Source organism: Rutidosis leptorrhynchoides, chromosome 2 (genome assembly GCF_046630445.1).
Source record: "Rutidosis leptorrhynchoides isolate AG116_Rl617_1_P2 chromosome 2, CSIRO_AGI_Rlap_v1, whole genome shotgun sequence".
NCBI classification, from domain to species: Eukaryota; Viridiplantae; Streptophyta; class Magnoliopsida; order Asterales; family Asteraceae; genus Rutidosis; species Rutidosis leptorrhynchoides.
In genome coordinates, this window is record NC_092334.1 from 567782635 (window position 1) to 567796589 (window position 13955).

A 13955-nucleotide genomic window follows, 5' to 3' on the forward strand; every position below is an offset into this window, starting at 1 on the left:
TTGGACTTAAGACTATTGTACTCTTCTCTAAGACCAGAAACTGCAAGTAAAGCGAGGTCTTTATCTTTCACGTTTTCACCAATAGCTGCAAGGGCATCTGCATACTCCTGTGCACGATTGAGATAAGCATCGGGGGTTTCATCTCCTTTCATCTTAAGATTGAAAAGTTGTGTTTTCAATGTGTATTCTCAAGAGGAAGTATGAGGTGCATAGGCTTTCTCTAGAGAGAGCCAAACATCACGAGAGGTTTCTCCATGTACATGTCGAAAAGAAGCTTCAGAAATCGTCGATATTATCAACATACGGACGTGCGCATCACTAGCAATCCAGATTGGATAATTGGGATTATCCTTTGGAACTGTATCAGGTTCGGTTAATTTTAATTGTTTTGTAGGACAAGGGATTGTGCCGTCCACATAACCAAACATATTATTAGTAACTAAGAATGGGTGGATCATTGTCTTCCAAAAACCATAATTGGTTGGTGAGAGAGTGAAACCAAACTTATGTGAATTATGAGAAGTTTTCTCGGCGGCTGTAAAGGCTGAAATCATCGCCATGTGAATTGACGAAATTTAATAAACGGTTTTTTTTTACCTGAGATTTTTAAGGTTCCGGCAGCGGCATACGGCGGCGGACGGCGGCAATCTGCAATTAAAGTTGCAGTTTGGGTCGGAATTTTGAGAGGAGTTGAATGGTACCGGCGGTGTAATCAAGCACTCCAGAAAAAGTGACTTTCTGGCAAAAACAGAAACTTTCCGGCAAACTGTTCCGGCGGCGCGAGGCGGCTGTACGATGGTATATTTTTGAGTAACGAAATATTAATTTGAGAATTGATGTGCGGTGCTACAGTGCCGGGTACTATAGCCGAAAAAAGGTTTATTAACCTTGCTCTAATACCATATATATATGTTATATATATATATATATATATATATATATATATATATATATAATAAATATTTTGTAGTATATAATAATAATGTAAATATAAACTAAATATATGATGTGATGAATATGATTCTTTTAGTAAAAGTAAAAGTAAAATAGCAAAGAAAATGGAAGCACTTTCTTAGAAAAAAAGTTAATACAGCGTTTTTATGGAAAACAACTTAGTTTCGGATGATGGTTATCATATGGGAATAATGAATGGTATATGTTTTTTTTTGAAATGCAAGCCTATGATATTACTCACAAATAGAGTTACACAATTTCACAAATAGAGTTGCACAATTTGGAGATGGCAGGCCATTCCTCCAGAATTACAAACAGAAAACAACAGTGAGACATAGGTTCGCGAGTATGCAAACCGAATTTTAAAACGATTTACATGGATTACAAGGAATGAAGGTAAACATTGGGGTCCCTCAACCACGTTAGCCAATCTAATTTCCTTCCTTTCGATCTTTGAGAGATCCACTCGAAGGATTTTATTTGGATTTCATTCAACGAAATTGGAGTTGTCCAAGTTTTATCACGGAATACTTTGTTGTTTCGGTTTTTCCATATATAATACCCACAAATCCACTCGATCGCTTGCCAAATCTTTTTCCCAACGACCGACATTGAGACCGGAGCATTACCACGAAGTATTTCACCAACACTATAATTTGAGAAGCTTCCTAATTTCCACCAACCAAATACTCGATTCCATAGTTCCAATGAGTGTTTGCAAAAAATTAAAGAATGGTCTACCGACTCTAAATCATCATCACAGAGAGGACATCTTACAGAGTGCAAATCAATACCTCTTTTGTCGAGTTCAATTTTCACCGGAAGACGTTTCTTCAACGCACGCCACACAAAAATTTCGACTTTCTTTGGCACGAAGTTGTTTCGCATCGTTTCTTGAGGGATACCACTGATCGAGATCACATATTCATCAATTGCTTTCGTGAGATCTTTTACATTGAACCTGCTGTTAGAGCTGAGAGCCCATCTCCACGCGTCTGGTTCATCGTTTTTCAGCCTGAACCCTGCTAGAAGTTCCATTAGTTCAGTTAGCTCGCTGTTAGTTCGACCCGACGGAGAACGTAACCAATCCCAATTTGTAGACAACCCGTCATCCTGCATAATAAGCCTTTCACTGACCGCAGCGTCTTTGTCTCGAGCCAATCTAAACAGCCTCTGAAATTTGTCCCGGAGTTTGAAGTCGCCAAGCCACCGATCGTCCCAAAAAGAAGTGGAAGACCCGTTGCCTATGTGTTTGATGAAGGATCCCCGGAAGGGAACATTTAAACTATCGATCTCAGCACCTTTTTTGTCGGTTGCCTATAATGAATGGTATATGTTAACTTTTTTTTTTTTTTTTTTGAACTATTTATTATCTTTACATATTTAAATTAAATTATATATGTATATGTATAATGTATGTATGATTTGAATATTGGTAACTAGTAAAGATAAACCTAAATATTATGCTCCCTTTTTCTTATTGGCCAATACAGATTTTTATTAGATTTTTGTGGGGTAGACTAAATGTTGACCATATCAACAACGACTCACAAACTCATACAAAGCATGATGGTTGGTTCTTGACAACGACTTTCATTATAACAGCCCCATTTCATCTATCTAACTACTGTAATCTCTACTCTCTCTATATTACCCAATTAACAATGGCTGACGCTTTGGTTTCTGAGCCACTCAAATTTGTTCTTGAAAAGTTAACCTCTGAAGCTGTGAAGAAAATTGGTCGCTCTCGGGGAATTCAATCCGAGCTCAAGAAATTTGAGACAAAATTCTCCGAGATCAAAGATTTACTTAATGATGCTTCAGAGAAGGAAATAAATGATAATGAAGTTAAACGATGGTTGAACAGGCTCCAACATGTGGCTTATGATATGGAGGATGTACTCGATGGTTTAGCAACTGAGGCTATGCACCGTGAGTTCAACGACAAATCTGTTGGCAGCACCAGCAAGGTAAAATTCCCATCTTGGTTAACAAATTTCTCACTAAGTACTCGTATGGGTAACAAGTTAGATCAGATTTACAAAGAATTGAAAGATCTAGAAACCGAAAAAACTAGTCTTGGTTTGATTCCGAAAGTTGCTAGTCCAAAAAATAGAAATACAAGAATAGAAACCACCTCAATAATAGATGTGTCTACTATCGTTGGACGTGATGTGAAAAAGGGAGAATTACTCCAACAATTACTGACGGTTGAACCTGGCAATAAAAGCTTTAGCGTTATTCCGATAGTTGGTATGGGTGGGGTTGGTAAAACTACTCTGGCCAAACTTTTGTATAATGACAAACAAGTGAAGGAGAACTTTGAACTCAAGGCGTGGGTTTGTGTTTCGGATGAGTTTGATATCACTCGTATAAACGCTATTATCTATCAAAATATGGGCGGAGAAAACAAGGATTTTCGAGATCTTAATCTACTTCAAGTAGCTCTTGAAAATCAAGTTACGGGAAAACGTTTTCTGATAGTGTTGGATGATGTATGGAGTGAAAGTTATAAGCATTGGGAAACCTTAGTTGCTCCATTTCGTAAATGTGCTCCCAGAAGTAAAATCATCATGACAACGCGGAAGACCCTATTGATCAACAAGCTAGGCTATAGTGATAATGCAGGTCAACTAGAAAGCCTGTCACATGATGATGCTATAACTTTATTTGCTCAAAATGCTTTGGGTTTACCTAATTTTGAATCACATCCCACTCTGAAACTGCATGGTGAAGGTATCGTGGAAAAATGTGGCCGATTACCTTTGGCTTTGATAGCACTTGGGAGGTTATTGAGGACCTCCTCTGAAAATGAAGAAGAATACTGGAAGAAAGTGTTGAATAGTGATATATGGACACTAGAAAATGATGTTGTTGCTGCCCTTAGACTAAGTTACTATGATCTTTCTGCGTGTTTGAAGCGGTTGTTCGCATATTGCTCCTTCTATCCCAAGGACTATGTGTTCAATAAGAGGGAGGGAGTTCTATTGTGGATGGCAGAAGGGTTTTTACACCATTCAACTGTTGAAACAGAAGAACACTTTGGTCATCAATGTTTTGATGAGATGTTGTCAAGGTCGTTTTTTCAGCATGCACCAAACGAAAAATCGTTGTTTGTGATGCATGACTTGATGAATGACTTGGCGACATCAATTGCTGGTGACTTTTTTGTTAGGTTAGATAATGGGACGGAGAAGGATAGAGGGAGTGCAGCGTTGGAAAAGTGTCGACACATGTCATTTGTTCGTGAGGAATATGAAGTCTATGATAAGTTCAAGGCATTCAAAAGTGCCAGAAGTCTAAGAACAATCTTGGCAATGTCTGTTGGGGTGATACATTGTTGGAAACCTTTCTACTTATCTAACAAGATTCTGGTTGACATTTTCCTAATGCTGCCATTGTTAAGGGTTCTCAATTTAAGTAACTTCAAGATAAGTGAGATACCAAATACTATTGGTAGCTTGAGGCACTTGAGGTATCTTAATTTATCATATACTATAATCACACAACTACCAGAAAGTGTCTGCAACCTCTATAATTTACAAACATTGATCCTGTTTGGCTGTTGGAAATTAGTTAAGTTGCCCAACGACTTCTCAATGCTTAAAAATCTGCGGCATTTTGACATCAGAAAAACTAGCTCTTTGAAATTGAATAAGATGCCCTTAGGGATCGGTGAGTTAAAAAACCTCCAAACATTGTCCAAAATAATTATTGGAGGTGAAAACAGATTTGGAATTAGGGAGCAAAATGAATTGAAGAACCTGTGCGGGGATGTCTGTATTGAAGGGTTGGAGAAAGTGACAAATGCTACTGATGCACGAGAGGCAAACTTTTCGCAGAAGAGGCTTAGCGAGTTAGAGTTGATATGGAGTGATGTGGTCGATGATTCTCGAATAGATTTTCATGATAAGGATGTATTAGATGGGTTGAAGCCTCATAGTGGTACTCTAAAACAGCTTAAAATAGTGTCATATAGAGGAATGGAGCTTCCAAATTGGGTTGTGGATCCCAATTTTAATAAGTTGTCAGAGGTATCGTTACATGGTTGTAAAAATTGTACATGTTTACCTCCACTAGGGCAACTACCGTCACTCGAGAAGTTGTTTATTGAAGGTATGGATGGGTGAATAATGTGGGTTTGGAGTTTACTGGTAATAATACTGGTGTAGTGTCATTCCCGTCACTTAAAATTCTAAGCTTCAAAAATATGGAGGGGTGGAAGTTGTGGTCAACCAATTGTGGCGGAGATGTGTTTCCGTGCCTTGAGAAGCTTGTTATTAAAAAGTGTCCAAATCTGGTCGAAGTATCAATCGAAGCACTGCCTTCACTGAGACGTCTTGAAATAGAAGAATGTCCAAATCTGGTCGAAGTGTCAATCGGTGCACTGCCTTCACTGAGACATCTTAAAATAACGGAGTGTCATTACAATGTGTTGACAAGTTTGGTTCGTGCAGCTTCATCGGTCACAGAGTTAAACCTAGATCGTATTTCAGGTCTTACTGATGAGGTGTTCTTGAGAAGTTTTGGAGATCATCTGAGGGAACTTGAAAAGGTAATCATCAGGTCATGTGATGGGATATGATACTTGTGGGAATCAGAAGCAAAGGCAAGCGTGGTTCTTGCGAGTTTAAGGGAGTTGGAAGTAGATAATTGTGATGATTTGATAAGTCTTGGTGAGAGAGGGGAGGAGGAGGAGGATGATGATGACAAGAGTGGAAGCAATCACTTAGCATCTCTTAGAAACTTGCATATACATAATTGTAAGAGTATTGAGCGTTGTAGTTGTCCAAACAACATTGAGAATTTAACTATTTGGGAATGTGATTCAATTAGAGATGTGTCTTTCTCATCTGGAGGAGGGCAGAAACTCAAGTCACTTGAGATTAAGGGATGTAAGAAAGTAATGAAAAATGAATTGGGAGGAGGATATGAAGGAGGAGGAGACAAGACTCAGATGCTTATCAACAACAACAACAACAACAATATAGGGATGCCATCGCTTGAATCTCTATATATTAGAGATTTTCCACATCTGAAATTCATCGTTGAATTGAATTGCTTCCTTCATATCACCAGTTTAGCTATAGTTGATTGTGAAAGTCTAGAGTCAATACCTGATTTACAACTGCCGAAACTCATCTTCTTAACACATCTTACAATTTACAAGTGTCCAAGTTTGGGTGGTTCATTTCCTGGTGGGCTTTGGCCTCCTAAATTGAAAGAATTAACAATAGGTGCGTTGAAGAAGCCGATATCAGAGTGGGGCCCACAGGAATTCCCACCCTCACTTGTTGACCTGGAGTTGTATGGTGGGGGATCGTCAGGAAATGAGGATGATGCGAGTATTATTATTAGTGATGACCATTTGTATTGTCTTCTTCCATCGTCTCTCACCTCTCTCAATATAGAAGATTTGAAGGAAATGGAAACAATATCAAAGGGACTGCAACACCTCACATCCCTCCAATATCTTGAAATTCATAAATGCCCAAAGATGAAACATCTCTTACTTCCATCATCTCTTACTTCTCTCGATATAAGATTTTTGAAGGAATTGGAAACAATTTCAAAGGGACAGCAACACCTCACCTCCCTCCAACATCTTGAAATTCGCAACTGCCCAAAGATGAAAGATCTACCGAAAATGCAGTTGAGTTCACTTCTCAGTTTGAAAATCATTGGTTGCCCGAAGCAGAAAAAAAGGTATATCAAAAGTAGTGGTAGTAGTGGTAGTAGTAAAGAATCCTACAAGTACATGCCCCTAATCTCCCATATCCCCAAAATCGACATACGGGATGAATAATGTGGGTTTGGTTTTTAGTAGTACCAGTGTGACATTCCCGTCACCTAAAATCTTCGAAAGTATGAAGAGGTAGACGCATGCTGGACGATTCATCGAGTGTGTCAGGTAAGATTTGTTTACTTTTGACCCACCATTTCATTATATGCATGTAGTCAATCACCAATTCATTATACGTAATCAATCTTTTCTTTATTTTTTTTTTTTTTTTTTTTTTTTTTTTTTTTTGCAGAAACTTTGAATTACTTCAGTTGTAAGTCCATATACACTGGCATTTTTTTCTCGTTTTCAAGATTTCTAAACACATAATGATTTCCGATATTCCATCGTTGATTTATCTGCTTCTTTGATCATATCACATGATTCTCACTTTATCTTCATGTCTCTCTTTATACTTTCTAGTCTCCTACTTTGTATATAATCTGAGGAATAATTCTCAATGTTTTCTAAAAATATTCACTAGGCAAAAACTTATGTCAATTACTTAAGTAAACAGTTAAACAATAGGGCGGCTGGACCCAGGCCAGTCCAACCAAACCTGCTTTGACCTTACTCAAACACTTCTAATTTTCCACCTTTGATTGACTCGTGCTATTATGGTTAACATGCAGGACACCAAGCAAAGGAGCTGAATACTTGGTTGAGGTGTCAGCAGCAGATGGTGAGGCCATTGCAATAACTCGTGCTGCTGCAAACGCACGTCAGTCAAACACAGAAGTTGACCTGTCAGATTGGGATAGTGAAGAGAAGACTATTTGTAGTGACCACGAATCTGATGTTGTAACTGATTCTGAATAAGCTGTTGTGATATGAGTCTGGTCCTGGACCATCATCTATATCATGAAACTGGTAATGGTATTATTGTAAATATTCAGTTATGATGTATTTGTTATACTGTATACAGCTTTATTTGAAACTTTAAATGATAATTGCTGTTGAAGTTTGGAACTGAAAAATTGGAAAAGTCATGGTGGGATACATTTGAATCTATCAGTGTTGGAAATTCATGTTGATTAGATTATTGTTAATTTGGTTGCTTAATGAGCATGAGTTTGTTATTGGTGATAATTTGTGCATACTTATAATTTGAGCAATATGTTATGTGGCCATATTTAGTACTTGTAGTATTTTTCCCACTGGATTGATTTATTATTGTTTATCAAACAATATGTTAATATAGCTCTTGATGTGTAGAATAGATGCTTTTACTGGTTTTCACTTATCAAAAATGTTTATTAACTAGTAAAATTTGAGAAAAATTGTGACCAGAGCTGATGCCAAAACTCTTAATGGGTACATTTTGGACGAAGTCTTGCTAAAAGCGAAAGGTATAATTTGGAGTGTATCTTTTAGTGAAAACAAGTGATCTTAGTGATTCTTTGTAATCTTAGTGAGAACAAGTGATGTTAGTGATTCTTGTTGTGATCTTAGTGATCTCATTCTTAAGTAGCTCTTAATGAGGACAGAGCTCTCCATCGATTTTGGAGATATATTATTGAAAATCTCAGAGGATTGTGGAATGAATTAAGAAGATTCGTTAATATATCCCCCAATAACAATAAATCTCGTGTTTTCTTTATTTATTTTCATCACATCTATTTACAAACAACACCCAAGTTCAAGAAAGATGGTTAAATGAAAAAGTTTTTTAATACTAACTAAACTCCACTTCTAGTTATTTAAAAAGACATTTCCCCCTGAATTATATACAAAGCTAAGCTATATAAACAAAAAAATCCGCACATTTTATATCCACGTTAATTACAAAAAATGAGGCCTTTTGGAACTCCATCAGACTAATGTGATAATAAAGCTTAATGATAATTCACAAGTTTGTTACCAATAAGTTATAACTCGCTTACTAATGTGATAATACAGCTTAATGATAATTCACAAGTTTGTTACCGATAAGTTATAACTCGCTTTTCCTGATTATGTGCAAGAAAAAAGTTTTCGCATTTGATATAAAAGTATTTAAATTTTCAAGGCACCCACCGGAAAACGTACCCTTTGGCATATGAATTATTTACTATTTACTATTTACTATTTACTATACACCGCATAGTGTAAATGTAAAACATACCTCGAGTTGATGACTCTGGGATTATTGCAGGTTTGGCACTTTCAGCCCTTACAAGGTGGTCGGATGCACATAAATGACGCTAACAACACCTTTCAGATTCTACATCTTCAAATATACTAAAACAAGTCATAATACAGACACAGATATTACAAGATTTCAAATTTCACAGATACACTAAAATATATATTTGGAAATTTAAAGAAACATGAAGTGAAATCAATCACTATCTTACAATAGCACTCGACACAAGTACACAAATAACTGAACAAATCAAAACCTAGCCGTTTACTTCTCTTTTTTTGAAACACACGCTGCTTGTCGAGAAAACTCCTGTTTCTTGAGCATGCATAATACATACAAATGAAGAAAAGAAAAAAAACATCAAAATTTTACACATTTTAGACATACAAAATCAGTTCAGCAAACTAAAAATAATAAACGATTATTAATCGTTACTTGATACATAATATAGCACAAAATTAACCAAACCCTCACTATAATAAAAGAAAACAAACCACAAATTAAGGGTAAATTAAATAAAATCAATTCAAAATAATTATAAGCAGACTCCACCATTGACAGAATATAAACCACCTATGTTCTGATGTTCATATATTAGAAGTTATATGATCAACTACACTAGAAAAATGTGCAGATTAAAAAAATAATCTAAACTTGCAGTGATCATATATATTACCTGGCCGAAACGATTAAGTTATTCTGTTTCCAAAGAAGACTGCCTGTGAAACTATGCATACAAAGAAAATAGGGAGCACCCGTAACTGCAAGGAACAGGAAAAAGAAAATTAAACAAATTCAAACAACTTAAATAAAAACGAATAGAAATGTAAAAGGTAACCAATAAATAAATCCAACAGAGAGCATGTAACATACCCAAAAATCAACTAGTTGCAGACGACCGAGCACAAATGAAGTCTGGAAAACAACCACACTTTGTGTACATTCGAGGAAAAGCAAAAGAAGTTGTAATTTACGATCAGACTATATAATAATAATAAAACTAATAAAAAGGAAGGAAAAATGATGAAATGCAAGAAGTTAACAGTTAGGGTACTGATAGATATCTGATATAGCAGGAGCAACAAACAAGAAGAACAATAGTAATTTGTGAATGTAATAGTAATAAGGATCTAGAACTGATGCAATAGAACAGATAGTGTAAAGAAGATGTAAATGGAAGATTTGTTTACTAATGATGATGAAATACAGAAATACAATAGGAATAAAATCAGAGGAACCCAAGTATTGGAAAACACTCTGCCTAAGCTCAAAGAGCCACACACATACTTAATTCATGCCTCCTTTCTCTCACAATGACTCATCCATTTATAATGCTAGACTCAAACAGAATAACAACTCAAATGATCCTGACCCTTCATCTTGATCTTCTTCTCATTCCTCATATTCCTCATATAATAGCCTTTGCAAATGTTGGGCTTGGGTGATCCATTCGTGGGCTGGTAATGAATGTAAATAGGGTTAGATAAAGAATGTAGTGATATGTTCTCTATCAATACCGACGTCATGAAAATCAGGCTTGTCCTCAAGCCTGAAGTCTCTTGCCAACATGTACTGACATATAGTAAAATGATAGAAACAAACGAGAATGTTATTGGAGTTTGCGCAAGTGGTGCCTTCCCTAAATCAGATTTCCACGCGATAAGCCATTGTCGAGTTTGTTTTTCATCTTGCAAGAATGTATAAGGTGTTAAACAACTACCCATGGTAAGATCAAATAAATCAGTGTACATGCCAGGGAGATAGTTGATTTTAGCAGTGGTGTCAACAGCCCATTTGAGAAGCAAAACATGTGTATTTGTCAAAACACAAGGCTCAATAAAGAACTCGTGTTGTCCACCAGTAGTAACAAAGGTTGTCTTGTTCACATTTGATTTGTGAATCCCCACTTGATAAAACCCCAATTTAAAATCTATCTTTGAAAAGAAAGCAGAACCGTGAAGCTCAGATTCTCTAACGACAGGAATTGTGGTCTCTTTTTCTTTGATAAATTCATTTAGGCTTGAGAAAGTGCTTTGACTTACCATTATGTTAGATTTTAGCTTTGAAGAGGGCTGAGGGAGGTTTCCTTCTAAACAATTCTTGAGTGAAGTGTGATTCAAGAGTGGTGAATGAATTTTGTGGAGTTGCGTGAGATCACCTTGAACTCCTTCAGATTTAATTGAGCAGGTTTCTCCTTTTTTGGTTGATTCATCCCCATCGGTTTTGTTCAAATCAGGAATTGAGGTGAAGGTAGGGTTAACAGGCGTGCTAGAAAAATAATGATTTAGCTGGGCTTGGACAGTGCGTGGGTGATGGCCTAATTGAGATTGTGGCTTACCTGATTGAAGCAATGGGCTCAAAGTTGGGCTTGATATTTCATTGCAAAAATTGGGCCTTCCACTAGAATCTGAAAAATAACCATCTGAGCCCATGGCGTGTGTGCCTTTCGAATTAGGGTTACCCAGATTATCTAAGCTTTGATAATACGGATTCGATCCTAGAACGGACTTTATCCCGGAAATTGGTTTTCCTCCATGACCGATTGCTATGACAACGTGGCGTGCAAGATCCATCGCTCGATCACAAGTCTCCGGATTCAATAGTCGTAACCAATTGCTAATATTTTCATGTAATCCACTTATAAAGATTTCAATTGCTTGATCAGCAGATAGGTCAGAAATTAGGGCACATGAAACCTTAAATTCGTCGATATATTCCTCAATATTCTCAGTAGCGATGGTGTTTTGTTGTAATAGTGAAGTTGAAGAGAACGAATCTGGAGGTGGTGTTGAATTCCCAATATATGAAGTGATTCTGGATTGCAATTGGGTGGTGATTGGTGGTTGTTTTTCTGGGTTTAGCTGTGATGATAAAGCTGAGGAGAAAACTGGTGAAGATTCAGATGAGCTTGGTGATGAAAATGTGTTGCAATTGGTGATGTGCTGCTTCTGAATTGCATTACCAATCATGGTTTGAACCAAACCACCAAGCTTTTCTTTCATGGAAGTGACTGTAGAAGTTAGATCTGATATTTGGTTTGAAAGTAACTCCAATTTTTTATCATGTGCATCAACTTGTTCTTCTAACCGGGTCATTATGAAATCTTCATCGGAATTCACCATTGTTGGAGAGGATAGGGCAAGCGGCAATGGAACCATTGATAGATATCTGATATAGCAGGAGCAACAAACAAGAAGAACAATAGTAATTTGTGAATGTAATAGTAATAAGGATGTAGAACTGATGCAATAGAACAGATAATGTAAAGAAGATGTAAATGGAAGATTTGTTTACTAATGATGATGAAATACAGAAATACAATAGGAATAAAATCAGAGGAATCCAAGTATTGGAAAACACTCTGCCTAAGCTCAAAGAGCCACACACATACATAATTCATGCCTCCTTTCTCTCACAATGACTCATCCATTTATAATGCTAGACTCAAACAGAATAACAACTCAAATGATCCTGACCCTTCATCTTGATCTTCTTCTCATTCCTCATATTCCTCATATAATAGCCTTTGCAAATGTTGGGCTTGGGTGATCCATTCGTGGGCTGGTAATAAATGTAAATAGGGTTAGATAAAGAATGTAGTGATATGTTCTCTATCAGGTACACAAATAACTGAACATAAACCACAAGTCTACCATTGCAATTTAAACCCCTAAGAGTTTACAACTTTTGTCCCTCCTTTTTCCACTTAATAAAATCCATCCCAAAACTTGTTTCACCCCCTCCAACTCAACTACAAACTCCATTAACATATCTTAGACTCTTAACTTGCTTCACTTAGTTTCTTAACTTATGAAAGCATTCACTTGTCTAGGTTAAATTTCTATCAGTATATACATGACATCTTCTTATGATTTATTCTTACCTAATTTCTTACCGTTTTTACACTTTTTATTCATTTTCTTATTCTATACAGTAAGTTTAACTCTTCATATTAGTTTAAACAATCCTACTTTAATTCATCACACCTTATTGTTTACTTACTCTTTTACTATAGCAATCTTTATCGAATTTAATGATAAGTAAGCAACTTATTAGTGGTGAGCAGCAGGGTCATATTTGTTGCTCTAATCTTTATTCTTTATTCACCATATCTAACTCTCTACTTTTACCAATATCATTGACATCATGTCTCGAATCCTGTTAACCATCACATCACAATTCTTTATTACAATACGAGAAAGCTAACATTCTATATCTTATCATCTGCTGATAAAAAGTACTATGCATGGAAAACGGGTCAGGTTGGGCCGGTTTGAGTAACAGGTCAAAAAGGTTTTGGGTTGAAATGGGTCATGGGTCAAACAGGTCAATTTTTTAACCGGGTCAAAATGGGTCAGGTTGGGTCGGTATGGGTAACTGGTTGAAACGGGTCACAGGTCAGTTGGGTCAAATGGGTTACATCGCTTTTTTTACATTTATTACATTATTTTAGTTATTATTATTTATTATATATACATAAGAACTATTAATATACATAATAAATGATATAAACATGAATGCTTTCATAAATTTTTGACCGATGAAACTTTTTGTACTCGACCCATTTGACCCATTCACAAAACCCATTAGACCCATTTCTATTTATTGATCTTTGAGTATTGATACCCATCAGACCTGTTCCTTCATTTATTTATAGGACTCAATAGGTTGGAGAGAAACTCATTTGGATCTTTTTAAGTTTTGATTTACATTGTTAGGCTTAATTTTTCTCAAGACCCAACTGACTCGAAAGCCCCATTTGACCCGAATTTGAGTGTATGGGTCACAATTGACAGGTCTAAAAAGTACTCCCACTATATATATAGTGTTTTAATTAAGAAGAAAGCACTTTTTTGGGAAAGTGGTGGGAAGTAATTTTTTTTCGTTTTTTTTTTTAATTTTTTTTTCAAGCATTAAGATCACATGAAAATATGAATATTTACAAAAAGACACTTTGTAATAAATGTTATTATTTTAGCGGGAAAACGGTCGAAGAAATAAATTTCGAAAAAGAAACACTAAACCCTAAAGCCTCAACTCTAAATCGAGCTAAATTTCGAAAAAAAACACTTTACACGAGATGAAAACAAAACG

General features: G+C 36.2%; 2 protein-coding genes and 1 pseudogene across 2 annotated transcripts; 1 reads left to right on the top strand and 2 right to left on the bottom strand.

Moving 5' to 3' along the window:
• Positions 1-1335: 1335 nt before the first annotated feature.
• Positions 1336-2551, bottom strand: LOC139889790 (uncharacterized). The gene is made up of 2 exons (XM_071872721.1): positions 2516-2551; positions 1336-2271 (listed from the first exon to the last, which is right to left on the bottom strand). Exons 1-2 carry the CDS (start codon positions 2549-2551, stop codon positions 1336-1338), a joined length of 972 nt encoding a protein of 323 aa, XP_071728822.1.
• A 53-nt stretch (positions 2552-2604) lies between these two features.
• Positions 2605-6685, top strand: LOC139889791 (putative disease resistance RPP13-like protein 1; annotated as a pseudogene).
• Positions 6686-8859: 2174 nt separating this feature from the next.
• Positions 8860-12472, bottom strand: LOC139893170 (uncharacterized). The gene is made up of 3 exons (XM_071876320.1): positions 9735-12472; positions 9538-9622; positions 8860-9170 (listed from the first exon to the last, which is right to left on the bottom strand). The coding sequence occupies exon 1, from the start codon at positions 12017-12019 to the stop codon at positions 10202-10204; it is 1818 nt and encodes a 605-aa protein (XP_071732421.1). The 5' UTR covers positions 12020-12472; the 3' UTR covers positions 8860-9170; positions 9538-9622; positions 9735-10201.
• Between the last annotated feature and the right edge of the window lie 1483 nt (positions 12473-13955).

Excerpts from the sequence above, each read along its gene's own strand:
- LOC139889790 (XM_071872721.1), bottom strand. The coding sequence starts at position 2,551 with ATGAAAGTCGTTGTCAAGAACCAACCATCATGCTTT. Across the intron at positions 2,272-2,515 it reads AGAACCAACCATCATGCTTT|GCAACCGACAAAAAAGGTGC; the intron begins GTATGAGTTTGT and ends CATTCATTATAG.
- LOC139893170 (XM_071876320.1), bottom strand. The coding sequence starts at position 12,019 with ATGGTTCCATTGCCGCTTGCCCTATCCTCTCCAACAATGGTGAATTCC.